At 46.0% G+C, this 27,853-nt stretch overlaps 3 protein-coding genes across 10 annotated transcripts in view; 2 read left to right on the forward strand and 1 right to left on the reverse strand.

Annotated features, from left to right (window-relative positions):
* Positions 1-19,931, forward strand: part of CPNE1 (copine 1) — a 37,768-nt gene extending 17,837 nt beyond the window's left edge. For 7 of the 8 annotated variants that reach the window (XM_082359382.1, XM_082359381.1, XM_082359377.1 and 4 more), the window contains 15 exons: positions 11,128-11,256; positions 11,355-11,534; positions 11,688-11,762; positions 11,861-11,932; positions 12,071-12,151; positions 12,321-12,410; positions 12,528-12,614; positions 12,746-12,832; positions 12,926-12,985; positions 13,065-13,198; positions 13,304-13,358; positions 13,611-13,662; positions 17,600-17,733; positions 17,885-18,121; positions 18,224-19,931. In XM_082359382.1, the coding sequence (XP_082215508.1) occupies positions 11,128-11,256; positions 11,355-11,534; positions 11,688-11,762; positions 11,861-11,932; positions 12,071-12,151; positions 12,321-12,410; positions 12,528-12,614; positions 12,746-12,832; positions 12,926-12,985; positions 13,065-13,198; positions 13,304-13,358; positions 13,611-13,662; positions 17,600-17,733; positions 17,885-18,121; positions 18,224-18,364 (1,614 nt within the window). In that variant the 3' untranslated portion in view covers positions 18,365-19,931. The remainder of the gene's footprint in view (positions 1-11,127; positions 11,257-11,354; positions 11,535-11,687; positions 11,763-11,860; positions 11,933-12,070; positions 12,152-12,320; positions 12,411-12,527; positions 12,615-12,745; positions 12,833-12,925; positions 12,986-13,064; positions 13,199-13,303; positions 13,359-13,610; positions 13,663-17,599; positions 17,734-17,884; positions 18,122-18,223) is intronic. The other variant, XM_082359383.1, reaches the window with a different exon arrangement.
* On the reverse strand, positions 19,269-25,352 carry SPAG4 (sperm associated antigen 4). The gene is made up of 12 exons (XM_082359403.1): positions 25,028-25,352; positions 24,412-24,516; positions 24,015-24,081; positions 23,769-23,830; positions 23,473-23,516; positions 23,114-23,139; positions 22,902-23,010; positions 22,561-22,636; positions 22,294-22,409; positions 21,791-21,958; positions 21,321-21,410; positions 19,269-21,233 (listed from the first exon to the last, which is right to left on the reverse strand). The coding sequence occupies exons 1-12, from the start codon at positions 25,335-25,337 to the stop codon at positions 21,084-21,086; spliced, it is 1,323 nt and encodes a 440-aa protein (XP_082215529.1). The 5' UTR covers positions 25,338-25,352; the 3' UTR covers positions 19,269-21,083.
* Positions 25,336-27,853, forward strand: part of LOC309613009 (fer-1-like protein 4) — a 48,818-nt gene continuing 46,300 nt past the window's right edge. The window contains 1 exon segment of the mRNA XM_082359402.1: positions 25,336-27,851. Within this exon segment, the coding sequence (XP_082215528.1) occupies positions 27,830-27,851 (22 nt within the window). The 5' untranslated portion in view covers positions 25,336-27,829.

Here is a 27,853-nt window from a genome sequence, read left to right on the forward strand (position 1 = left end):
TTCTTGTTCTTCTAGGCCAACACTGTCCAATAGAATTTTCTCCAATGGAAATGTTCTCATGTGCACTAATATGGTAATTAAATTTGAATAGCTGTGTGTGGCTAGTGGCTACTGTATTGAACAGCACAACTGTAGATTCACAATGCAGCAGCAGATTTCCTCTCCCAGGTCTGATCTTTGGAGATCTTGTTAGGCAGCACTATCCAATAGAAATAAGAATCACTTGACATCATTTAAAATTTTCTAGTAGCCACATTTATAAAAGGTTAAAAGGAACAAATGAAATTTAAGAATACACTTAATACAACATTGTAAAGCAACTACACTCCAATAAAAATTAAAAAATATATATATTTTATTTAACCCACTAGATCTTAAATGTTACAGTTTCAGCTTATACTCAATATAAGATTATTGAGCTATTTTACATTTTTTTTTGTACTAAGTTTTCAAAATTCAGTGTATATTTTACAGCACATTGTGATTCGAACTAAGCGTTATTTCAAGTGCTCAGTAGCTGCATGTGGTTAGGGGCTACCCTTTAGGACAGCACAGATTTAGAATATTAGAAAAGTTATTCCCTGCCATTTCTCTCCTAGTTCTGCTGCCTCTTTCAGCTCTTTCTTCACTTTTGGGTATTCAAATTTTGTTGCATTCCTCCTAACCTTTACCCCTCCTGTTGTGTTTGCAGGTTAGTTTTGTTTTGTTTTTGAGAGCTTGCCTCAGTTACCTTTCTTACGGGCAACACTGGAGGTTAACTAGGTGACAGTTTTATATTGTAAAATTACTAATCCTGCACTAGAAGCAGCCACAGAACTAGAATCTCTCCCCTCCACCCTGTACCCCATCCACAGTGGCAAGTGGGCAAATCATTGTGTGTCTGTAACGTAGTGTCTTTATTTTTGAAATCCTCTGTCTTTAATTTCTGAACTTCCCTAACAATGAATTCTGAAGATCAACCCATCTTAAGATCTCCCATGTATCCCAAGTAAATTTATTCCAGTGAGGGGGCTTGCATTATCAGCAGTAGGTTGGTTTCTTTTCCAGGGGCTCTGGTCTGCTGCTTTTGTTCATTAACTCAACACCTTTTGTGCCATTGGTCACACTGCACACTGGAGATGCTCAAGTTCTTGTTGATGCCCTTGCCCTGGAGATGGTAAGGAAGGTGGTCCAGTACTGTTGTCTTAGACACTCTGCAGGCAATAGAGAGGCAGGTGTCTCATTTAAAGAACATAGATTAAATATATAGATTCCACCAGGGCAGGATGAGGGCAAAAGTGGCTGCCCAGTAGGTGTTCTTTGAAAATTTTGGTATAGTCACATTTTCTACTTTATTTGCTGTATTTGTGCTTGTTATTTGAAGTTTATTCCTTTGATTCCTTTGCCTTGGCAGACGAGTAGGGAGAATGTGTGGTGGGTGCAGAATTATTTTTGATCTGTGTGCAAGATTAGTGTAGATCATGGGAAGAGGCCACATGAGCCTCACTGCTCTTTTAGTGGCCAAGTGGACTTCAGATTGAACTGGATTACAAGGTGTGAGCTGTTGGTAAAATGGATGGAAATCACATCCTTAGGGAAGTGAGTTGTGGTTCATCCAAGTTACTGTGTGTCTCAGGGCTAGTTATTTCGTTTCTCTGTCTTCGGTTGTAATAATGGGATTAATTAACAAAATGGGGTTAAATTAGATAATCTCATTATATTCAGTTTTAAATTTCTGTGATTCTGTGAACCCAGCTATTTCATTTCTTTCTGGAAATCTGTAGTTAATTTGAACCTTAAAAGAGAGGCCAATGGAACTAAAAGTTTTGGTCTGGCTACTGCTCGTGATAGCAGTTCCACACTTAAGCTTGAGAATTTCATTAGGAGAGAAAAGAGGGAAGGGTCTTCATTTCCCTTTTGGGAGGCTGTTCCTTTCCTGCCATTTAGGTCCTCTGGAGCAGGTAGACCGAGGCATTCCTCCTGGGTGTCTTGTCAGCCAACAAGTAGATGATGATACCATACAGTAAAAGGATCCGTTTATGAGCACTGAAGAGAGGAGCAGCTAACACATGCAGGGCACTTATACTGGGTCAGGCAGGGGGCACTTTCCATGGTTAGCCCCATTTAATTCTCAAAATAACCCTCTAAAGTTGGCATTATTATTATCCCCACTTTACAGATGGAGAAATCGAGGCAAAGAGAAGCAAAATAACTTGCCCAAAGTCTCATTGATAAGGGGTGAACAGAGATTATTCAGTCATCATCTGTCTGCATGACTCCAGAAGCAGAGCCCCTCCTTTCCTCAGTTGTTTCCTTCCTCTCCCTGACTTTTGGGGGGGAGATATGGGAGGCCAGTGGCAGCACTCTTCTGTCATGGATCCCGAGCTGGCTGGGGAAGGGGCTCCAGCCTTGTGCCGATGCTCCGAATGCTTATTTTGAAGTAAGAAGGTGGCTTTGTTTAAGCACATTCAAAGTCATGAGGGGAAAAATGTCCACTCAGATACAGTTCTATCTTGGTGGAAGGCCATGTGTTCCTTATTGGTTTGCTTCCTTTCCCATATCTGATTCTCCCCTCAAGCTAGTTTCCCTTTGGAGAGTTGGACACAGGTTGGATTTGTCCATTTTTGGATAAGTCTTTTTGGGATGTTGGAGTTGGATCAGTGGCTTCCAAACTTTTTTGACCATTGTAGAATACAGCGGGATGGGAAACCCTGTGACCATTTACTATACCGTTATTTTCCCACTTTTCACTTTTTGTGTGAACATGCACATTTTAAGCTTTCTAATATTGCCAAATGCTGCATGGCAGCCAGACTTCGTAGTATTATATGGATCTAAATCAAATTATTGCTTAAGATTTTCGCTTACAAACACAATTTTAGTAGCTCTTAGTCAGATGTATGAATAAAGAATGTGTAATTTTGTAGTAAGGATTTGCATATTTGATTCAGTTCGTGACCTAAGAGGACTGTCCTTGAGGCTGCTGATTTAAATTTGGGGAATTCCTGAGTTATAGAGGGAGAGGCAGGGGTAGAAATACTTCGTCTACCTTCATCATGTCCCTTGAGGCAGAGAGGGAAAAGAAGAGTGGTGGTGATGGGCGTAGTTTCTCTTTTTCAATCTTATGAGAAAAGAGTACTCCGTTGGGTGGTGTTCTCCCCATTGGGAGCTTATGGAGAATTTCCTGATGGGTTTTCAAGATTTGATTCAGCATCTCAGCTGCTCCAGTGTGCCAAGGTAGGCAACAGGAGTGAGAGCGTGGCTTTGGTTTGTGAATGAGTGATCCTGCCGTACAGATGGGTGCTCTGTTCCTCCTCACAGCCTGGAAATGGGGTTGAAGTCTGGTGCCTTGCCTTGTTAGGCTTTTGGGAATGGAGGAAGGCAGTGAAACTCCTGAGCGTGAAGGACTGAAGAGTTTCAGCTCAGTTGGCACTGAATTGGATCCAGCTAGATCCAGGAGGAAAGATCTGTTCTTGGATTTATGAAGAGCCAAGATAGAATCTCCCGAGGCAGGAGAGGGGAAGCCAAAGAAAATGAAGGGTGAGTTACTGCCTATTGGCAGAGAGTGAGATTCCCTATCAACAGTAGTGTGCTAGTAAACTGGCTAGCTGGGCGAAGGGAAGCCCTGATTTTTAGCATTCGCCCAATTTCTGTTTAAAACTTAACAAGGCCACCTGCTTACGAAATTCCTTTACAATTCTCTCTTGCAAACTGTACAAGCCTGCTCCGGCACTCTGCTGCAAGCCTCCCTCGGGTGTTTTGAATTCCCATTATGTGCTTAGGTCTGTGCTGTGTGACATAGGAGATACTGAAGCAGCGTCTTTTCTAAAGAAGCTTGTTATTTCATTGACAGGAGCTGGAAACATTGACAGGGTACAATTGTGGTGTGGCTTGAGTATAGCAGTCCAGAATGAGAAGTTGTTGAGTGCTGGAAAGATCATGAAAAGGGGAGCATATGAGAGCTAGGCTTGAAGGATAATAATAGCTAACACTTACTGGTAATAATAGTATCAGACTCTGTACTAAGCATCTTGCATACATTATTTATGTCAATCCTTAGAAATAGATAATATCCCCTACTTTACCCCTGAGTAAAAATTTTGCCCAAATTACAGAGATAGGACATCATTCTGGTGGGTGTGTAATAGTATCTCATTGTGGCTAGAAAGGAGTAAAGCCAGTACTTGGAGCCTGGTTACTTCACTGCAGAACTCATACTCTTGCCCACTATATCAGATTGCTATTAAATATAAGAAGGGAGGTTCTTTCAGTAGAGAAGAGTGTTAACTACAGTCCAAAGTCTTAAGACTAGGTGGGAGTCAGAATAAGAGTTCTGGTCCTCATTTTACTTAACGATGTATGTCTCCTTAGCCAAATCACTTCTTCCCTCTGTGCCTTGAATTGAGGAACTTGGATAAGATGATCACTCAGTTCCTTTTAATTTCTGACATTTTGTGAATTTTAAGTTATAAAAATGAGAGTGCGTATAGCTTCTTTAAGGAATACTGGAGAAAGTGCCCTGCCAGGGTACGAGGCTTGGGAAGCACTAAGGTTGGCTGGCGATGGGGGTAAGCAGAGGAAAGCCGTCTACAAGGGCTAGTGAAGGGAATGAGACTCCAAGTGGTAGAAAGCAAAAGCAGGAAAGGTTGGTGCTGAATACTCAGTTGTTTCCATTTGCAGTTTCCCAAATGGAAAGGTGTGGATTGTGGGTGCAAACAGAGATAACAAGCTAGTCTTTTGTATTGAATGTTCCTGGAAAGCTCACTTCTTGATGGCTTCTGCAGCAGGCCAGGGCTAGATTTGGGTTATTTCTGAGAATCCTTGGATTATCACTCCTTTCTTTTAGCATTAATTCAGCAGTTATTTATAAAGCACCTGCTATGTATGAGTCACTGGAATGGAAATAAGACAGATCTGGTCCATCCCCTATTGAATTTATATAATCTGGTAGGGGAAATAGATAATAAGCAAGTAAGTTACATCTTGATAGGTTTATGAGAAGCTGGGTTTTGTTGGTTTGGAGTCAGGGAAGATCTCTGACTTCATCATAGAAAGGAGATCAGAAGGGACTGAGAGTGGAAATGGGGAGACCAGAAGGAGACTATTACAGACATCCAGGCAAGATACACTGATTCAGAAGAGAGTGCACAAAGACCTGGCGAGTATTAGCCAGATCTCTCTTACAAAAATAAATGAAAAAAATTTCTGAGACTCCTTTTATTGAGTCACTTAAATGTAATATTTAATAAACTTTTGTAAAGCTCCAGTCCTATAAAGGATGCTGAAAATCCCATGAGATTAATGACACTAGATGAAAGGTAAATGAGGCTGGTGTAAAGTATGTAGCTGTTAAAGGGATAGGGGACAGAAGAGTGACATGAACTAGTTTTACTTACAGAAGATTTCCAAACAGGTAGGTTTGGAGGTAAATTTTAAAGGAGACAAATAGGATTTAGGAGATATTAATAATCCCATGCATTAGATGATTTAAAGGGAATATGACTCCAAGGATAGAAAACTGCACATTATAAAGATTTGCTTATAAGAGTCACTAATTCCGATGAGAAAGTAAAAGTCAGATTTGTGAAAAAACAAAACTGTAGTTATCCAGGAAGCTCTGACCTCTCAGAATGAAATCTAGCCCCATGTGCTCCTGAGGCATATGTGGGCCCACAGCATTCTGGTTGGGGTTTTAGTCTGGGCAGAGAAGAAACTGAAAAAAGATAGAATAGGACCAGCTGTGGAGAAAGTGGTAGAAATGGTAACAGACTAGAAAAGAATAGTCTATCAGACATAGAGGCCTAGCACAGGAGGAAGCTCCTGACCCTCTGCATATATTTGGCCCCTACCAAAAGCATCTCTTTCTGGGATATTTCAGAAGTTATGGAGTGAGGGGAAGGGTAGCAGCTCCAGTTGTTGCCTGTAATCTTACGACCACAGTTAATTACTGCTAATGCTCTCATAGGTCACAACTTTTTTTTTTCTTTTTGGCCGTGCTGCGCAGTATGTGGGATCAGGGATCAAACCCGTGCCCCCTGCAGTGGAAGCTCGGAGTCTTAACCACTGGACCACCAGGGAAGGCCCACAACAAAGTCTTTATCAGGGATAAACCTGTAGTCCTCCACTTAAATTTTTCCCCAACATTTTATTATGAAAACTTTCAACATACAGAAAAGTTGAAAAAATGATACAGTGAATTCCCGTATATCCACCATTTAGATTCTACAGTTTATATTTTCCTATATTTGTTTTACCACATCTATCCATTCAGCAAACCATTTTAATTTTTGGTGCATTTCAAAGAAGTTGCGAGCATCAGCACACTTCACCCATAAACATTTCAGTATGCCTTATCCTGAGCTGAATGTTTGTTTATGGGTTTGGGGAAGGGGTTGATAAAATTTACATGCAGTAGGATGTATATACCTTAAGTGTACCATTGGATGAAAATGACAAATTCACCTGTGACTCACATTCCTACCTAGGTAAAGGACTTTCACATTCTCCCTAGAGTTCTCTTCTGCCTCTTCGCAGTTAATACCTCCCCCTCCCCTGGGGAACAGGGGAAGAACAACCACTATTCTGAATTTTTTCACCATAGAGTAGTTTTGCCTGTCATAAAACTTTATAAAGTGTAACTATGCATTTTATGCTTCAGGTTCATCCATGTTGCAGATATTAATAGTTTGTTTCTTCTTTTGCTGAGTAGTTTTCTATTACATATACAAACATATTATGGTTTGTTTATCCATTCTCATATTGATGGACAACTGGGCTGTTTCAGATTTTTGGCTATTATGAATAAAGCTGCCATGAACATTCATGTACAAATCTTTTTGTGAACATAATGTTTTTATTTATTTTGGATACAAATCTAGAGTGTAATTGCTCTCGGGCTAGGTATACGTTCGGTTTTCTAATAAGCTGCCAGACCGTCAAAATGGTACACTTAGTGCCTTCACTAACAACGTATGAGAATTCCACATCCTTGCCAACATTTGATGGTGTCAGTTTTTTACTTTTAGCCATTGTGATGGGTATGTAGTAGTATCTCATTGTGGTTTTAATTTGTATTTCCTTGATAACTAGTGCTATTGATCACTTCCTTTATTTCCAATTCATATGTTTTCCTTTATGAAGTATCAGATCAGTTTTTTGCCCATTTTTTAATTGACTATCATTTAGCATTGAATTCTAGGAGTCCTGCATTTAAATTTTAAAGCTTAGTTGTAGAAGAGTACAACTTGTGCATTACTGCTGGACATTAGTTCAAACGGAAAAGGCATGAAGGTTTGAGTTGAGCAGAAGCGCATTTACCATTTATTCAGTAAATGGTTATGAGTACCAACTAAGCACTAGTATTAGGGATACAGAAATAATACCTAGCCCTAGTTCCAAGGAGCCAAGATTATGAGGGTAGACAGACAAAAGTAAAAATTCTGATGTAGTGGTTTCACCATTAAGTCACTAAATATTTACTGAGTACCTACTATAGGATAGGTACTGTTGTAGGTATTGTACATGTAGAGGTAGGCGAACCAGACATAGTTCCTACTCTAATACAGCTTATTTGTTTTCTGGAGTGTATGTGGGGGAAGACAGTGCAGAGCCCCTGAGATGGGGAATGAGATTGATGTTGAGTGTATGTGGATCAGAAATGAAACCTGGCTGGAACGTACTTGCATGACTAGATGATTAGTTAGGTGAGGGTCAGGTCTTGCAGGGCTTTGTAGACCATGGTAAGAACTTTGGATTTTATTTTGAGTGTTTTGGGAAGCCATTCCAGAGTTTTAAGCAGAGAAGCAGCATGAGCTGGTTTCTGTTTGGCTAATAAACGCTGTGAGTGTGTGTGTGTGTGTGTGTGTGTGTGTCCGTGCATATGCACGTGCATGTGCACACACACACCACATACAGAAAAACTGGTGAAGAAACACTGCAGTCATCCAGAGGAGAGATAAATCCAACCTGGGGAAGGTGGGCAAGACTTCATATAAGAATAATGTCACAGCATAACCATGGATGACAAGGCATTTGCTAGGCAGAAAAGTCAGAGGTATCAGCGTGTGTTGTGTGTGTGTGTTTGAGAAACGAGAAATAGCTTTGGATGACTAGTTGGGTGGATGGTGGAACAACAGGAGGTAGAACAGTCTAAGAAGGGCTTTGAAGGTTGAATTACAGATGCAGGGTCATCGTATTAGACAATTACTTAGTTCTCTATAGATGGGCCTTCTGGAGTTGTGCCACAAGGTGGCCATGCTAGGGAGTTAGGCTTTGAACCTAAGGGCCATGAGCAGCTATACAGGGCTTCTAGTTAGAGTAGAGATTTTCTGGAAGCTGGCGTCAAGGATGACTAGGTAAGGCATTGGTAAGGATGAAAAACCAGGGAGGAGGCAAGAAACAATGGGGCCTGAAGTTAGGTAGAAGTTGTTGACGTGAAGGTATAGAGGCTTTGGGGTTAGAATGAATTGTCATGAGGACATGAGGTGTGGATTAGGGCAAAAAGCTAATGAGTCCCTTTAAAAAATACAAAACAAACAGTATAAAATATTGAAACAATACAGAAGTGTATAAGAGTGTGTAAAATTCTCACCTTTATTCCATTCCTCTGAGGTGTACCTAAAAGTTGCATTTATTTGGTGCGTCTTCCATTTTTTGTGTGTATTTATTTTGTATATGTATTTAAATCTATTGTATATACACATACAATTGAAGTTTAAAATGGGGTTATACTCTTCTTACCATTTTTTTGCAACTTTATTTTTTCATATGATACCAATATACTTGTGCCTTAATTGTTTATTTACCCGCTACTGGGCATGCCATTGACTAAGTACCGTAATTTACTTAGTCACCACCTAATTGATAGACCTTTAAGTGGTCTCAGGTTTTTTACTGTTCTGAGTAATGGTGAAATGATCATTCTTCTTTATTTGTCTCTGTACTTTGCAAACACTGCCTGAGAGAATGTGTGAGGTGAGAAGCATGGAGTCGGATTATGACGGGGGAAGTTGTGGTTCTGTTCCCTCAGGAGTATGTATTGTGCTCTGGATCTGTCCTTGGGGAACCTCCAAAGCAGTGATCAGGCTGGTCAGAAGTCTAAAAGCCACATTCTAGTGGCAATATTCAAAAGAACTGGGGCTATTTCTCCAGATTTTAGCTTGCAGTTCACTGCTTCCAGGTATCAGATGGTTCTCAGAGGGAGACGGAATAAGGCTTTCTTGTCGAATTTTAGATGGGAAGAAATAGGAATAATGTGTAGAAGTGAGAATTCAACAGACTTGGGTTAGTTTGGGTAGGACTTTATGGAGCAGGACTTTCTGATGATTGGATTATAAGAGTGGTGGGTTTTCCATCATTAGATGCATTCAAGTAGAGACTGAGGTGCTATGGAGGGGACAGTATGTGAAGCAAGTTGAACTCTAAGAATCATTCCAATTTTGGTTGATAACAGCATTCAAGACAGAGACCATGAGGCACTAAGATGGGAATAGCACTAACTGGGCTGGGTTGGGAGAGGGATTGACTCAGGGTCAGTTTAGGGGAGGCTGAGGCTGGAGGCGTCCTGGGGTATAGTGCTGGGAAACCTGGAATACTGAGTGAAGCCGGGTGAGAGATCTGACCTCGTCTGCACTCTTGGTACAGATGGTCTGCAGGCGTATCGGTCGGGGGCACATAGGGTTAGTGAGGAGTCTGAGGACAACTGTTATGGTGACTTAGGAGGTGGGGTTTATATGGGAGTCATGGTGATCCATGCAAGAAGATAGTGTTTCTAGCAAAGGGAATGGATGAATTGGAGAAGCTTGGTGCTGTTTGATTGCCAGTCAGTTTGGAGATGGCTAAGCTGGGAGCAGAGGCTGGAGATGGCCTTTTGGATTTCATGCAGCAAATATTTATTAGGTGCTTGAGACAGAGCAGTGAATAGAACAGACAGATACCCCTTCCCTCATGGAGTTTACATTCTAGTGGGGAAGACAAATTACATAAATATATATATAGTATATTAGACAGTGATAAATGCTAAAGAGAAAAAACAGGAAATGGGTATGTGATGTATCAGTGGTAGTAGGGTTGAAATTTTAGAGTGTCCAGAAAAGGAGAACCTTTTCCTTCAAACTGGAGAAGATGATTTTGAATAGAGACCTAGAGAGAATGTGAGGGAACAGCAAGCCGTGTGGGTTATATGAGGGAAGAAAATTCTAGGCATTGAGGTAGAAACAAGCATACTTGAGGAATGACAAGCAGACCTGTGTTGCCAGAATGGAGTGAGCAAGAAGGTGTTAGGAGATCAAGTTAGAGAGATCTAGATCTTTCAAAACCTTGTAGGCCAATGCAGAGTTTGGATTTTTTTCTAAGCAATGGGAAATCATTATTGGGTTTGGGTAGAGGTATGACATGACCTATGTTTTAACAGGATCACCGTGGTTGCTGTATTGAGAGTAGCCTGTTGGTGTGAGGATGAGGGAGTAGAGGTGAGGATGGCATAGGATAAGGGAGACCTGTTAAAAGAAGGTAATGCAATAAGCCTGGTGAGAGATGATGATGGCTTGGGACTAGGTAGTGCAAATAGTGAGGAGTTGGACCTGAACAGCTGATTATAGGCTAGGAGAATCAGTGTGGGGATCATAACTGCCTCAAGATGTAGGGCCCCAGGGTTAGTGGGAAATCATTGGAGGAAGAGACTTTGGGGAGCAGAATCTGGATCATGGTTGTATTTGGGGCAATATTGGGCTTGGAACTTGGATTAGGGTCTGGTCTGGGGCCAGTAAAGGCATCAGAGTGAGATTCATTGGTCTGTGAGAAGATCAGGGTTAGAGTCTGGGTCTGGGGAGCATTATTAGGATTGGGACCAATTTTGGGCTGAGGACTAGTTTGGGGTCAAAGTTGTTGATGGAGGCCAGTACACTTTTTCTGCATCTTCCCGTCATATTCTTGGACCAGGGTTGGTTGTAACCACCATCTCCCATCCCATTGAGCTTACCCAGGGGGATTGGAGGAGTATGGAAGCTATAGGGCCTTCTCTTCCTTGGGTGTCATGGGGGTAGACACAGGCTCAGCCCTGCCTGGTTGAAGCCAGCTGACTTTACAAGTTGGGACCTACAGTCAGGGAAGGGTGAGGAAGGTGCTTGATTCAGGTCTTTTTCCCCCCAGATGGCCCACTGCGTGACCTTGGTTCAGCTGTCCATTTCATGTGACCACCTCATTGACAAGGATATCAGCTCCAAGTCTGACCCACTCTGCGTCCTTTTACAGGATGTGGGAGGGGGCAAATGGGCTGAGGTGAGAAGGACTATGGGGGATAAAGTTGTGGAGGGAGGCTAGGACTGTTTTGGGTTGGAAGGTGCATGAATGTGATGCTTATTGGCTTCTGCCCACAGCTTGGCCGGACTGAGCGAGTACGGAACTGCTCGAGCCCTGAGTTCTCCAAGACTCTGCAGCTTGAGTACCACTTTGAAACAGTCCAAAAGCTCCGATTTGGCATCTATGACATAGACAACAAGACACCTGAGCTGGGGGATGATGACTTCCTAGGAGGGGCTGAGTGTTCCCTAGGACAGGTATGCAGAGCCAGGGATTAGAATCCTTCAGACACAGGTTAAGTAAGAGCGCTGTCAGATAAACCAGACTGCTTGGAACTTGGAGGTTGGGGTCAAACAGAACCTAGCCTTGTCTGAGACCTTGGTACCCCACCCACCCCTGCTCTGCCCCAGGTTGTGTCCAGTCGGATACTAACTCTACCCTTGATGCTGAAGCCTGGAAAACCTGCTGGGCGAGGGACCATCACGGTAAGGAGGAACTCTCCTGGGGTTTGTGGGTGGTTGTGTACTTATATCCATGAGGAATTCATGAGATGATACAGTCTCCTGCTTCTTCCTCTACCTAGGTCTCAGCTCAGGAGCTGAAGGATAGTCGTGTAGTGACCATGGAGGTGGAGGCCAGAAACCTAGATAAGAAGGTGTGTGTGGAAGGAGGCCCTGGAGGTTCAAAAATTAAGCGGACAGGGATGGTGTGTTGGAGGGGGAAGGGTGGGAAGGTCTTTCATAGTGGTTGTCAGGTGCCTGAGTCTTAACTGTGGTCTCTGTGATATTGACAGGACTTCCTGGGAAAATCGGATCCGTTCTTGGAGTTTTTCCATCAGGGTGATGGGAAATGGCACCTGGCATACAGATCTGAGGTGTGAGACCCCTGGGATTGGGTATGATGGGGTAGGAGAGAATCTCCTGGGGCTTGTGATTACCAGGGTTTGGAGCACAGGGCTAAAGAGTCTGCATATGGGTAGGAAGAATGGCAGCTCCCCACATGCCAACGCAGAGCTCACTAGAGGCCTTGCCCTCCACCTTCAGGTCATCAAGAACAACCTGAACCCTACTTGGAAGCGCTTCTCTGTTCCCCTTCAACATTTCTGTGGGGGAGACCCCAGCACACCCATCCAGGTGAGGAGCTTGCCTCCTGAGTGGACTGAGCAGGGGCAGAGAGCCTGGGGAGGGATTTATTCTCACCTGCCACCTGCCTCCTGGTCTTTATATACATACACACACCTTCCCTCCTAGGTGCGATGCTCAGATTATGACAGTGATGGTTCACATGACCTCATTGGTACCTTCCACACCAGCTTGGCCCAGCTGCAAGCAGTCCCAGTGAGTGCTGGCTCAGGGGTATTGAGGTGGGCCTAGGGGCTGCAGCTCCAGGAAGAGAGGGAGGGCAGGGCAGCTCCAATCCTGGCTAATGCTCTAGAAGTTTCCTACTCTAATTTTTCTTTCCTTACCAGGCTGAGTTTGAATGCATCCACCTCGAGAAACAGCAGAAAAAGAAAAGCTACAAGAACTCTGGAACCATCTGTGTCAAGATTTGTCAGGTGAGACAATAGGGCATGTGACCCAGTCTCTAACTTCTAAGCTCCATGACCCCAACCCCTTCACTCCAGCTATGACCCTGGTTTCGTCTACAGGTAGAAACAGAATATTCATTCTTGGACTATGTGATGGGAGGCTGTCAAATCAACTTCACTGTAAGTTGCTTCATCAGGGGCAAGAGAACAGATCCGGGGCTCAAGGTGGCCTTCAGCTCCCCTCCTCCCCTCCTCCCAGGTGGGCGTGGACTTCACGGGCTCCAATGGAGACCCTTCCTCACCTGATTCCCTGCACTACCTGAGCCCAACAGGGGTCAACGAGTACCTGACAGCACTGTGGAGTGTGGGCAGCGTGGTTCAGGACTATGATTCGTAAGTAACTTTGTCTCTTGCCCGTCCCCACTCCCTGCAGATGCTTTAGCCTCTGGGCTCATGGTCCTCTCACTGCTTCTTCCCCCATTCACTGTCTTCCCACAGGGACAAGCTGTTCCCAGCATTTGGATTTGGGGCCCAGGTACCCCCTGACTGGCAGGTGAGTGTTTTCTTCCCCTCCCCTACTCCTGTTTTTAGTTTCAGAGTCCTGATTTTGGGGGATGTGGTAAACTTGCTGCTTGGCACCCAGCTTTATGAGGAGTTGCAGGGATGTATCCTTACAGGCATGTATATAACAAATGCTCAGGACTAAATACCTCCTGTATGTTGCTTGGTACATACCATAATGCCCTTTTTCTTAGCACAAAAGTGGTCATGGGGAAAGAACCTCATTATTTTTTCTTGCCCTCAGGTCTCCCATGAATTTGCCTTGAACTTCAACCCTAATAACCCCTACTGTGCAGGTAAGTCCCCGATCCTCCAGCGTAAGGTATATCTGTCCATATCTAGAGAGGCAAGGGAGAATGGGGGTGGGGAGATAGACACCTGACTCCATTGGCCAGAGGAGTGGATTTTAGAGCTAGGCCTCTGGAGTCAAATCTTCATCCTGCTACTTGCTAATCATATGACTTGGGGCCAGTTGCTTAGCTTCTGTGTGCTTTGGCTTCATAATAAGACTAAATATTCTAGGATATTGAATATTTAAGAAGATGCATGTAACGTTTGAAGCAGTAAGCCTGGCACATACTAAATGTTCTCTAAACTATGATAGCTGTTATATTATCATTATTATCTTTGCCTAGAAGCTCACAGGGCATCAGTGGAAGCCTTGGTGCCTCCCTGCAGCTCTATTCAGGGTACTTTTTGCCCCACACTCTTTTGTCTAGAGAGGGCCAAACCCAGTGTTTCCCTAGCACCCACACAAGAGCAACAAGCTGAAGTGGAAAACTTGACCTGACCTGATCTGACCTGGGTTTTTATTTTTGACATTGGTTCAGACTTAGAGAAAAGTTGCAAGAATAGTTACAGGGATTCAGGTCACTGGGGATCAGGGGTCAGGGCCTGGGTCACAGGGGCTGTTGTTTTACCTTCATCCAGATTCCTCAGACATGGACATTTTACCACATTTGCTGTGTCATTCTCTCTCTCACTCAGATTTTCTCTCTTCCTCCTCTTTCTCTCTCTCTCTCTCTATTTTTTTTCCAGAAATGTTTGAGAACTGTGGTGAATAATCCCTGCCCCAAGTTTGCCTCCATGGCCCCATCAACTTTGCACTCATCATCATCCTCATGGCCCTTTATCCCTGAATACTTCAGTGTTCCCTAAAATCAAAGACATTCTCTTACATAACCACAGTGCAATTCTCAAAATCAGGAAATTAACATCAATACAATACTATTACCCAATCTATAAAATTTATTCAAAATTGTCCTCTCTTTTATAGCAAAAGAAAATCTTGGATCACACATTTCATTCAGTTGTCTTCCAGAGTTCTTCATGTCTTTCATGATATTGACATTTTTTAAGATGAAAGGCCAGATCATTTGTAGAATGCCCTTCAGTTTGGGTTTACCTGATATTTCCTCATAATTAGATTCAAATTATGCATTTTTGGCAGAATACCACAGAAGCCATGCTGTGTGTTCAAGAGGCACATGATGTTGATTTATCCTCTTACCAGTCATATTAACTTTGAGCACTTGGTTAAGGTAGAGTCTACCAGGTTTCTCTACTATACAAGTACTGTTTTTTTCTTTATATGTAATTTAAAAAAATTCTTTTTAAGAAGTATAGTCAATTTACAATGTTGTGTTAGTTTCCGGTGTACAGCAAAGTGATTCAGTTTATATATATGTATAAATACAGTTTATATACACACACACACACATATACCTTTCTCATATTTTCCATTATGGTTTATTACAGGATATTGAATATAGTTCCCTGTGTTACACAGTAGGACCTTGTTGTTTATCTATTTTATGTATAGTAATTTGTATCTGCTAATCCCAAACTCCTAATTAATCCCTCCCCTATTCCCTTTCCCCTTTGTTAACCATAAATTTGTTTTCTATGTCTGTGAGTCTGTTTCTGTTTTGTACATAAGTTCATTTGTATCATATTTTAAAATATTTCACTTTTTATTTATTTGGTTGCGCTGGGTCTTAGTTGCGGCAGGTGGGCTCCTTAGTTGCAGCTCGCGGGCTCCTTAATTGTGGCCACCAGGCTCCTTAGTTGTGGCATGCGAACTCTTAGTTGCGGCATGCATGTGGGATCTAGTTCCCTGACCAGGGATCAAACCCAGGCCCCCTGCATTGGGAGCTCAGAGTCTTAACCACTGTGCCACCAGGGAAATCCCTGTATCATATTTTAGATTCCACATATGAGTGGTATCATATGGTATTTGTCTTTCTCTTTCTGACTGACTTAGTGTGATAATCTCTAGGTCCATCCATGTTGCTGCAAATGGCAATATTTCACTCCTTTTTATGGCTGAGTAGTATTCCACTGTATGTGCATGTATGTGTGTGTGTATCACGTCTTTTTTTAAATTCTAATTTTTAATCATTTTTAATTTTTTAGTTTATTTTTTGGCCGTGCTGCGTGGCATGCGGGATCTTAGTTCCCCGACCAGGGATCAAACCCATGCCCCCTGCAGTGGAAGCACAGAGTCCTAACCACTGGACCACCAGGGAATTCCGTGCATTTCTCTAATAATTAGCAATGTTGAGCATCTTTTCATGTGCCTATTGGCCATCTATATGTCTTCTTTTTTTTTTTTTTTTTTTAAATAAATGTATCTATTTTTATTTTTGGCTGCATTGGGTCTTCATTGCTGCATGTGGGCTTTCTCTAGTTGTGGCAAGCAGGGGCTACTCTTCGTTGCAGTGCGCGGGCTTCTCATTGCGGTGGCTTCTCTTGTTGTGGAGCACGGGCTCTAGGCGTGCAGGCTTCAGTAGTTGTGGCTCGTGGGCTCTAGAGCACAGGCTCAGTAGTTGTGGCATATGGGCTTAGTTGCTTCACGGCATGTGGGATCTTCCCGGACCAGGGCTCGAACCAGTATCCCCTGCATTGGTAGGCGGATTCTTAACCACTGTGCCACCAGGGAAGTCCCTGTATGTCTTCTTTAAAGAAGTGTCTGTTTAGGTCTTTTGCCCATTTTTCGATTGGGTTGTATATGCTGTTTGATTGGGTTGTATATGCTGTTCGATTGGGTTGTATATGCTGTTTGTATATTTTAGAGATTAATCCCTTGTCGGTCGCATCATTTCCAAATATTTTCTCGGAGTCTGTAGGTTGTCTTTTCGTTTTGTTTATGGTTTCCTTTGCTGTACAGAAGCTTGTAAGTTTGATTAGGTCCCATTTGTTTATTTTTGCTTTTATTTCTATTTTCTTGGGAGACTGACCTAAGAAAACATTGGTACAATTTATGTCAGAGAATGTTTTGCCTATGTTCTTTTAGGAGTTTTACGGTGTCATGTCTTATATTTAAGTCTTTAAGCTGTTTTGAGTTTATTTTTGTGTATGGTGTGAGAGAGTGTTCTAACTTCATTGGTTTGCACACGGCCGTCCAGCTTTCCCAACAGCACTTACTAAAGAGACTGTCTTTTCTCCATTGTATATTCTTGCCTCCTTTATCAAAGGTAATTGACCATAGGTGTGTGGGTCTGTTTCTTTTCCTTTTAATTAATAAGTATTCTTTGGGAGGATACTTTGAGGCTGTATAAATATCCATTTAGAATCCATTGATGATCCTTGCCTGAATCAATTATCTCTGATTGTCAAATGATTCTATAATTTCTCCTTCTACATTTATTAAGGAAGAACTTTTCCTTCTCTCCCATTATTTAATATCTCTGTGGATTCTTATTTTATTAAGTGGGTTATAATCTGATGCTCTCAGCACTCCTAGATTTGTTCAGGGTATTCCCCCTAATCTGGGTTTTTGTTTGTTTGTTTGTTTGTTTTTTCCTAATCTGGGTTTTAATTCAAGCTGTGATTTAGGGCATGTGCCTTTCCTCTCTTTGGCCTTAATTTTCTCATCTGTAGGAGAGGGTTAAGAGCTGTGGGTTCCTAGAGGGGTGGGATAGGGAGGGTGGGAGGGAGGGAGATGCAAGAGGGAAGAGATATGGGAACATATGTATATGTATAACTGATTCACTTTGTTATAAAGCAGAAACTAACACACACACACACACACACACACACACACACACACACACACACACACACACACACACACACACACACACACACACACACGAACTGTGGGTTACAGGGCTGATTGAATGAAATGCACCCAGGTTCCTAAATCTCCTTGGCCAGTATAGAGTGATGTCAGGACTGGGTGAACCCTGAGAGGCCCAGTATTTTATGGTATTCTTTGCCTTTCTTCTCTAGGCATCCAGGGCATTGTGGATGCTTACCGCCAGGCCCTGCCCCAAGTTCGGCTCTATGGCCCCACCAACTTTGCACCCATCATCAACCATGTGGCTAGGTTTGCAGCCCAGGCTGCACAACAGAGGACGGCCTCGGTGAGGGTCATGGGAGGTAGTGGGGGGGAGGGGGGACTTGGTCAGGGGCTCCCTTGAGGGCTATGTAACAGGAGACTTCTTGTCAGTGTGGGAATATGTGGCTGGGATGTTTAGAGGGTCTGCCTCAGTATATGAACGGACTTGCCCTTAGCAATACTTCGTGCTGTTGCTGCTGACCGATGGTGCTGTGACAGATGTGGAGGCCACACGTGAGGCTGTGGTTCGTGCCTCCTACCTGCCCATGTCAGTGATCATCGTGGGTGTGGGTGGTGCTGACTTCGAGGCCATGGAGCAGCTGGACGCTGACGGTGGACCCCTGTGTACACGCTCTGGGGAGGCAGCTGCTCGTGACATAGTGCAGTTTGTGCCCTACCGCCGCTTCCAGAATGTGAGTAGGGACAAGATTTTGTATCCTTTCTGGGGTATGAAATGTAGACCTGGGGAAGCTGTCATGGGTCATCACTGAACTTGCCCCTCTTCTCCTTGGCAGGCCCCTCGAGAGGCACTGGCGCAGACTGTACTTGCAGAAGTACCCACGCAACTGGTCTCCTACTTCAAGGCCCAAGGTTGGGCCCCATTCAAACCACTTCCACCTGCAGCCAAGGGCCCTGCACAGGTCCCTCAGACCTAGATTCCCTTGGAGTGGTAGACTGTGGCCAGTCCTCAGTCCTGTGTTCCTAAGGTCCCCCAACCCTGAACACACATTGCCTAGTGCTAGCATTTTATGTTTTATACTTTTATGCTTACTTTTATACTTGCTATAGCCACTCTTGATCTCACCTGCTTGTCCCTGGAGCCTCTCATTCCATGAAGATCAATGAAGACCACACTTTGCTACCACTCTGTGTTTCTGGGTGGGAATCTGCTATTAGCCACGTTTACTTCTCCTCTCTGAGCTCATTTGTTGACCTTAGGGATTGTTGAGTGAAGGATTCATCTGATACAATAGCCCCACTCAAAGAAATTGGGTATTCCTGGCCACATACCTAGAGACACTGACTCTGTTTTTGAAAATGCAAAGACTGAATGTAAGCCACTAGAGACACTGACTCTGTTTTTGAAAATGCAAAGACTGAATGTAAGCCAAACACCTAGCCTGCCCTGCCTCAGAGCAGAGCTGAGCTGTGAACACAGACAAGGTGGAAAGTGCTAGGGGAGGGGTGAGTTTTAGGATGGAGCAGGGGCTATGCTAGACTTCCTGGAGGATGGAGCAGTGGTGGTTCTAGTCCTAAAAAATAGGCTATAAGCCTGAATTTTTTAATAGCTAATTTTTTTTCTTACTACAAAATAAATATATATTCATTATAGGAAAAAATAAATATCACCCAAACTCCCATGTCCCAATAAAATATTTGGTGCATATTTTTTAATAGTTTATGCATATTTTTAGTGATACATGTTTTTTGTTTTACAAAATTGGGATCATACCATACATACTATTTTAGTATGCTTTATATGCTTTACATGTTTTTAAAAGTGCTAATTAGTACAAAATTATTTCAAATATAAATATTGTATAAAATAGATTGTGGAGCAGGGTGGACAGATTTTTCCCTAAATAGATATTATACTGTTTGCACTTTGTTTTTATTATATTTTGGGTATTTTATACATTAGAACTTATTGCTGATCTCATTTTTTCTAATGCTTATATATTACTCTGTGTATGAGTGTACTACAGCTTATTTAGCCAATCCCTAATTTATCAAGATTTGGGTCCCTTCTAGTTTTCTTCTGTTATAACAAACAGTGCTGTAAGGAATATCCTTCTACATTTATCTGTGCATTTATAGGAAGGTTTCTGAAGGATTTATTCCTACAAGTGATTGAGCAATCAAAAAATAGGAATATTTAACATTTTAATAGATATTGTAAATTGCCTTTCATAACAATTTTTTACGCATTTTGTTAATCTGACAGGCAAAAAAAAATCTCATTTTTAGTTTGAATTTACTTATGAAGGCTAGGTATCATTTTATATGTTTATTTGTCGATTGTATTTCTTCTGAACAGCCTTTTTATAGATATTTCCTCCCAGGCTATTGTCTTTTCAGTTATAGTATCTTTTGGTCTATGTAACTCTTTTGATATGGAAATTAAAAATTTTTATGTATACCAACCTAGCTTGCTTTTTAAGAAATTATCCATGTATCATTATTTACTTTTCATGACATTAAACATTCCCTTATATTACCATTTCTATTGTCTCCATATTATTTTTGTAGTATACTTTTATCTTCTTAGATACTATTTCCAGTTTTTTCCTTCATAAACAACAGTATGATGGACATCCTCAAAGTATTAACTTAGATTATATCTAGGTATCCTTTGGATCCATGCTTAGAAGTGGAATTGCAGTGATTAAAAAGTATAAAAAAATTTAAGGCTTTTGTTACTTACTATGAAGCTGCCCTCTAGAAAAGCTGTATTAGTTCATTAGTTAGAAAACCTTAGGCTTTAAGGTTTTCCACTGGTTAACTGGTTAAGGTTAACCACTGGTAATAGTCTATATATTCTTCCAAAACATGAACACACTACAAAGGATCCTAACAGTCAAGATGTTGCATGTTTCTTTGTTCACACTTGTTCCCCTTTTCTCCTCTCGGCCTGGGTAGAACTCATTAACCCTTTAATGTCCGTCTCCTCCCTGTTTTTCCCTCCAACTCTACTTTTGAGTTCTTGGATCAGTCAATGAATTCTCCCATTTTCTGGAGCATCGTCTCTCCCCTATCAGGCTCCTTGAGGGCAGGGACTGGTAAATACTAGACCACCTGTACTGTGCCTAGCATAGGCACTCAGGTCCCAGTAAAGACAACCTGACTAAAGGCGACCAGGCCTGCATCAACTCTGACTCAGATGCTTCCTAGAGGTTCTCAAGTCTCCCTAGTTTTTACCTGAAGGGGTAGTTCCTCCTCCACCTGCACCTAGCAAGAGTTGGGGTGAGAATTGAGGTGCACAAGCATGGCTTCATGCTGACTGGCAGCTCTGCAAGAGGGTGGTAGGCTTGGGGTCCTGCTGTGGTTCAGCTCTTCGTTAGCTGTGTGACCTTGAGCAACTTTCCTGACCTGAGTGGCTTCCGCCTCTGTGGTTGTGAAGATTAGTTAGGGTAAGGCATATAACGTCCAGAGTACTGTCTTGTGCACGTGGTAAACACTCCATAAACATCATCTACTGCTGCTACTATATCGACCTGGACTTCTCAAAGAGGGCGTTTTGGTAGACCCCCCAACCATGTTTATATACCAAAGGCAACTAGAGCGCCGCACACCCCCCTTCCCGCAAGAGACCTCCCAGCACTGATCCAGCTTCTTTCAGCACAGACCTCCACTCTACTCCAACAATCATCATGTTTAATGGGCCCCCCCTGTGGCACTGTCCCCTGCCGCCTCTGAGGTTTGAATGCCATGGGCTCGGACTCGATACAAGCATGTGAAATGGGGGTGGCCCCAGTTGCTTAGAATCTGGATCTTCACCTTGGGAAAGGCAGCTGGGGGGTCATTCTGGGGAGACAAATGGATCATGCCAAGGCCTGGTCTCCCAAGGGCTGCCTTCCTCCCCAATCTTCCTTCACTGTGAGACAAACATACCTCTAGGTGGAAAGTCTGAATCTCAGATTTCTCCACATCGAAGGTGAATTTCCCCAAGAAAACTTCAGTCTCATCATCAACCTGGAGGCCCTAGTAAGTGAAGAATGAGTGGAGGAACAGTGAGGCACAGGTGGAGCAGGGAGAGAGTAACTTTGTTTAGCACCTACTCTGTGTTCAGTATCTGTATGCATACTCTCATTTATTTTTTGGTGTTAGGATAGTATAGTGTGGAATGTGGGCTCAAAGAAATCAAGTTGCAAATTTTAGTTCGGCCACTTGCACTTCATAGGTTGTGTGGATGCAAGGATATATAATCCATGTAAAGTACTCCACACAGAGTAAGCACTCAATAAACCATAACTAATATTTGAATATGGTTATAATTATTTATAACCTACAGCAGCCTTGAGAGGCAAGTGGTAGTATCCATTTTATGGATGAGCGACCTCCTTGGCCTCAGCCCCACTTACATAGACTGCGAAGTCACGCGGGGCGCTCTTGGCTCCCCGGGTGTGTGCCACGCTGGGCGGTGGATGCTGCAGAGTGATGTCGCTCAGCTGCACACGACCCGGCAACTGGATCACCACCTGGCCCTGGTCGCCCTCAAAAGCCCAGCAATTCCCAGGGAACACATCTGGCTGCAGGCGGGCGGACAGACACACAGCCCATCAGAACCACAGGACAGGTTGACCCCATCATGGGCCCCACCCAGTCCTCCACCCCTAGCCCGGCGTCCGCCCAGGGCCCCAGTACCTAGCAGGGCCAGGTCTCTCCAGTATCACGTTGTCCTCGGCCTCACCCAGAGCCTCACTCCAGACAAGCCAGGCCCCGCCTCCAGGACTTCTGCCCAGCAGGCCCCCGCCTGGCGCCACGCCCTCAGTTCAGTCAGGTCCCACCCCAGGGGAGCTGCCGGGGGTCCTTTCCCCAGAGTCCCGCCCCAGGTCCCGTTCCGGGATCTAGGTTCCAGGCCCACCTCCAGGATAACCGTGGGCGGTCGCGCATAGTTCCAGAAGCTGAAGCGATTCCAGAAGTAGGCAGTGTTCGCATCCTTGTAGTCGGGGGACGTCTTCTCTAGGTCGATGGAGGCTCCTGGAGCAGGGAGAAGCAACCACTCAGAGGCTCCTAGGCCTGACCGACAGCTGGGGCAGGGTCTGTCTGAGGTCGGTCTCCTGGAGCCGGTCATGTGCATAGTTCTGTCTGTGTCTCTGAGTCTCAGTCTCTCAGTGTCTCTGGGTCTTACCCACAGAGCTCAGCGCATAGTCGGGTTTCCGCACAAAGTCCTCACTCAGCCTCTGGAATACGAGTTTGGCCACTCTCTGAAAAGAGAGAGGGTGGGGCCTGGAGGGGCGGGGCTTGCGGGCAGATTTTATAGTGGGGCAGAATTCTCTGGGGATAGACTTTGTGGGCCCCGGGAGAAATTCCTTAGTCGGGGCTCTAGGCAGGGCCTTAAGGCTCAGGACCCAGGGAGCGGAGCTGCAAGGTGGGCCGGGACTGTGCAATGGGCGGAGCCACGGGGCCAGGCTCCCGGGGCCCGAGCTCCTGGACCCGGTTCTGAGAACAAGATGAGTCTGCGGGGCTCACCTCGCTGTTGGCTGCGCGAACGCTGGACACCTCCTTGTGGAGTTTAACCAGCTCAGCCCGGAGCTGCTGCAGCTGCTGCCCCTGGGAGCGCACGCGCTCGTGGTATTTGCTGCAGGCAGAAGGTTGGCACGGTGCAGTTGGCTCCCTGTTCCCCCTGGACACTTCAGCACCTTTGAGGCCCCCAACTCCCCACCCCAGGTGCCCTCTCTCACCTTAGAGTCAGCATCTCCTTAGGTTCCTGTTGGAGGGAGGAGGGAGGGACAAAATACAGTGCTGCTGAGCTCCCACCCACCTCTATTCCCATCTCAGTGTGGGAGGCCAGACTCAAAGGGCCTTGCTTCTGAGGACTGCCAACCCCTGCCCCCCTGCCCTGACCTTCCAGGACCTCTCAGAGACAGACCCTCAAGCACCTCTGGGCACAATCCCTCAGAAATCTCCTCTTTATATCCAGCCTTTCCTTAGGGTTATAGCTTCCAGCACTGCCCCGCTCCCAGCGGCCCCGGGGACTCCACACAACCCCCAGGTTCACAGCCTGCCAACCACCCACCCCGGGACAGTCTCCCCAACTCACATTCTCCAAAGGAGGGGCCAGGCACAGGAGCCCCCACCAGAGTGCTGGAGAAAGAGGGGGCTGGTCTCAGGGGAAAGGAAGGGAGAGGGTTTCCCTGGCATAAAGGGGACAGTGGGGAGAGAAGAGCCTTGAAGGGGCTGAGTCTGAGGGGGGACTAGAAGGCTCTGAAGGGGACTGTGAGGAGCTGTGAGCCTCTGAAGAGACTGAGTGCGCTGAAGGATACAGGAGAAAAGGTACCAGGTTTGCCTCCCAAAGCATCCAGGGCTGGGGCCCTAGGGAATTCACCACCCTCTCACCTGACAGAAAGAGGCTCAGCAGTGACACAGCCGTGAGCAGGAAGCGGATGGAACAGACCTCCCTGAAGAACCAGAGGGAGGCTGAGGCCCCGATACCCTCGCGAACCCCATGGACCCCACCCCAGTGTCCTAGACCCAGCTCCTGTGAACACAGGTGTGAATCGGCTCAAGCCTCAGCCGGGTCTGGCCCTGCTCCCCACCCCCTCAAGGAGCAGCCCCTGGGGCTCCCCTTTCCCTCCCTCTGACCTGTACACACTGACCAGCACACCTCCTACCAGGGATAACAACACGCTCAGCACCTGGAAGAGTAGGCCTGAGGAGAAGAGAGGGGGCTCAGAGAAGGGACTAGGCTTAGGGAGGGGGGAGAGATGAGGGGCTCACAGAGCGTGGTGTTCAAGGTTCAAAAGGGGCTTGGGGAAAGGGGCTCAGGAACAGCGGTGTGGGCTAGGAGAATTAGATGCGGGCAAGGAGAATGAGTTGGATTCTCATTCTTAGGGAAGATGGATCGGGCTCAGAGAAAGGGCTGGAGAATCAGACACGGGCCGGGGGCTCAGAACTGAAAATAGGGCCCCAGAGGTGAGAAATGGAATTCGGAGAGGGGAGCCAGAGGGTCAGAGGGGATCTGGGCTGGCCTGGCCCGTACTCCGGAAGCTCTTGGACACTCGCGGGGGAGGTATCTCCTGCCTCAGATCCAGAGTCGAGAGAAGGTCGAGCTGCTCCTCAGGGACACCGGGAGAGCCAGCCGGTTCTGCGGGAGCCCAAGGGGCTCCATTGGGGCCTTGCGCACCGCAGGCCCGCTGTTTCCCCGGCACCTGGCCGCAGGTTCCCCAGCCCAGAAGCAGAGCAGCCTCAGAGGCTTTGGTTCCACCACAGCCCCATCCAGGCTCTCCCGCAGCCCTCTGAGGCCCCGCGCCCGGAAAGCTCAGTCCAGCCGTGGTCCCACCTCCCAAACGGTGGCCCCGCCCCCAGCCTTAGGTCTTGATATGGCCCCATTTCCCTGGTAGCCACTCATGCTAACACCGAGGCCGCGCCTCCTCAGTGGTGCCCAATCACAGGACTTTCCCCGCCCCTCCCCAGGACCGTCCACGACACCGAGGCCCCCCCCACCTTGGGGCATCTTATCTAGTGCCTCCTCTTTTCACCCTACAGGTCCCGCCCCTTAGGAGGTGCCCAGATAGTTTTATCCCGCTTCCGCGCCAAGCCCCACCCCTTAGGCCCCACCTACTCCCTCCTCTCACCGGGTTCGACCCCGCCCGCACCCGAGGCCCCGCCCCTCACGGTTGCTGCGCCACAGGCGGTCGGCCCGTTGTGGCTCCGAGGCGCCGGCTTCAGCCGAGAGCTTCCAGCCCTTGTGGTTCTTCCGGGCACTCCAGCGCTCAAGGCGGGCTCACCGCAGCTAGAGCCCCGGGCTCTTCTGCCCTCGGGCTCCCCGGGCTCCGGCCCTGCTGACCGGTGCCCGCAGCTGTCCCCCGAGGTGACGCTCACAGAGCTGTTGCTGTTGTCGCTGTAGAAGTTGGGCGTGTGCTTGTGCGGGAACACGGCAGAGCCCGGGCGGGGGCTTCGCCGCATCCTGACCCCGGGCTGCCCCACTCACGGACGCCAAAGTCACCGCCTCAGCCGCCAAGGCCCTCGGCCCTCCCTCACCAGGTGCGCGCCGCCGGGACCCCAAGGACTTTGCCTGCAGCCGGCGGGCCCCGCGGCCTGACCCAACCCTCTCCCCTATATCTATCTGGGCCTGCCTGCTGACTTCATAGAGGAGACCACGGTCTCCGCCGAACGCTCTGGTGCGGCGTCACAGAGCTAGTCGTGACGTCACTCGGGAGCCTTGGCAGTCTCTCTTATTCTTTCCCAGGTTAAAGCAAGCAAGGACATCACAGCACTTCCCAGAACACCCCGTCCAAAACTACACTCTGCGTAAAAGAATTTCTATCCCCCTTCCTGCTTTGTTTTTCTCCTTAGCACTTATTACTGACATGCTATGTGTTTTCTTTTTCCTTTCTTTCTTTCTTTCTTTTCTCTCTTTCCTTCTTTCTTTCTTTCTTTCTTTCTTCCTTCCTTCCTTTCTCTTTTCTTTCCTTTCTCTCTTTCTCTCTTTCTTCATAACCTGTTACTCTCAGTACAGCAGTAAACTTTATGAAGGCAGGGATTTTTGTTTTGTTCACTACTGTATCCTCCAGCGCCTAGATAGGCCTAGCATGTGGTAGGTGCTCAAATATCTGTGAACGAATAAATGTTAAGGAGCAAGGGATCACCCACAGCGCTTCTCAATAAAGTCTTTTTAGTTTCTTAGTCTCTTTTGCTCTACAACCCTTCAGGCCCCTCCTCTCATCCTAGTCATTAGGCCAGAGAACTCTGACCTCAGGGATCTGTGGGTTCCTCTCCCAGACCCATATTCACCAGGGGTCTGTGGGGTGAGAATTCAGTACCCACCAATCTCCATACCCACACTCAGACCATCTGAGTCACCTAGAAGGGAATGAGGAATCACACATGATCACAGCCAAGAGACCAGATGTTCCCAAACTCCTGCTGTGCAACAGGATAGTACCAGTGCCGCTTATGGAAATTCAGGTTCCTAGGCATACCTTGAGATATTACTGTAGCATTTCTAGAGTGGGCGCAGGAATGTTCAAGTATATTTTTTAAAAGATTTATTTATTATTTATATATTTTATTTATTTTTGGATGTGTCGGGTCTCAGTTGTGGCATGCAGGCTCTTCCTTGCGGTGCGCAGGCTCCCCTCTAGTTGTGGCACGAGGGTTTTCTCTTCTCCAGTTGAGGCGCTCGAGCTCAGTTGTTGTGGCATGCGGGCTTAATTGCCTGGAGGCATGTGGGATCTTAGTTCCCCGACCAGGCATCGAACCCACGTCCCCTGAATTGTAAGGCGGATTCTTTACCACCGGACCACCAGGGAAGTCCCAGAATGTGCATTATTTATTTATTTATTTATTTATTTTTGGCTGCGTTGGGTCTTTGTTGCTGCACGCGGGCTTTCTTTTTTCTAGTTGCAGTGAGCGGGGGCTACTCTTCGTTGCGGTGCACAGGCCTCTCATTGCAGTGGCTTCTTTTGTTGTGGAGCACGGGCTCTAGGTGCACGGGCTTCAGTAGTTATGGCTCAGGGGCTCTAGAGCGCAGGCTCAGTAGTTGGGGCGCACGGGCTTAGTTGCTCTGCGGCAATGTGATCTTCCCAGACCAGGGCTCGAACCCGTGTCCCCTGCATTGGCAGGAGGATTCTTAACCACTACGCCACCAGGGAAGCCCAGAATGTGCATTTTTAACAACCACATGTGTGATCCTGATTAGGGACCATACTTTGAAAAGCAGTGCAGTTCATCCTGTGCATATCACACAGCTAGGCAAATAGGTCCAGAAAGGGAAAAGGATTTTCCTGAGACCAAAGATTAGAATTCCAAAATCCTGCCCTGGAGTTCAGTACTCACCAGTAAACCACCAGTAAACCCCAAGTGAAGGACCTCTAGCTTTTGGATTAGAAGTGTTTTGAACACCTGCTATGTACAAGCTAGGGACACACATTCAATCACTCACTAATTCAGTAAATGTGTTGAGTGCCTACATGCTAATACTGGGAGCTCGGGGATTCATTTATTAATACATCCATTCGGGCAGTGTTTTGAGGGTTTGCAATGTACCAGACCCTGAGCTGGGCATTGAGGACAGTGAGGAGAACAAGGAACAACATGAGGTCTCATGTCCTCGAGTCCTCACAGGCTAGCAGAGAACAGCCTGGGGTCTGGCCCTCTCCCCTTGCCTCCATCCCCACCCTGTCGCAGCTCCCACCCTACAAGGAGGAGGCAGGAAGGAGGCTGAAGCTGGTGCAGGCAGGGAGGACTGAGCTGACCACAGGGACCTTACCCCTATCTCTCTGTCCTCCCACTTCCTCCCTACCCGTGACCCCCAGGCCTGCTGATTTTGTGTTTGACTAAAGGGCAGGGATTGCTGAACCTGCTGGGTGAGTCCAGTGAGTCAGAGGCGATCCAGGTGGGTGGGCAGGTGGGCAGGAGGGCAAGCAGGCAGAGGCAGAGCCAGTGGCCCTGGGACAATGGCTCTGACTGTGTGTGTGCGG

The sequence above is a fragment of the Balaenoptera borealis genome, assembly GCF_965194805.1.
Source record: "Balaenoptera borealis genome assembly, chromosome: 16".
Lineage (NCBI taxonomy): Eukaryota > Metazoa > Chordata > Mammalia > Artiodactyla > Balaenopteridae > Balaenoptera > Balaenoptera borealis.

Excerpts from the sequence above, each read along its gene's own strand:
- SPAG4 (XM_082359403.1), bottom strand. The coding sequence starts at position 25,337 with ATGCGGCGAAGCCCCCGCCCGGGCTCTGCCGTGTTCCCGCACAAGCAC. Across the intron at positions 22,410-22,560 it reads CTATGCGCTGAGCTCTGTGG|GAGCCTCCATCGACCTAGAG; the intron begins GTAAGACCCAGA and ends TCCCTGCTCCAG. Across the intron at positions 21,959-22,293 it reads CGCCCACGGTTATCCTGGAG|CCAGATGTGTTCCCTGGGAA; the intron begins GTGGGCCTGGAA and ends GCCCGCCTGCAG.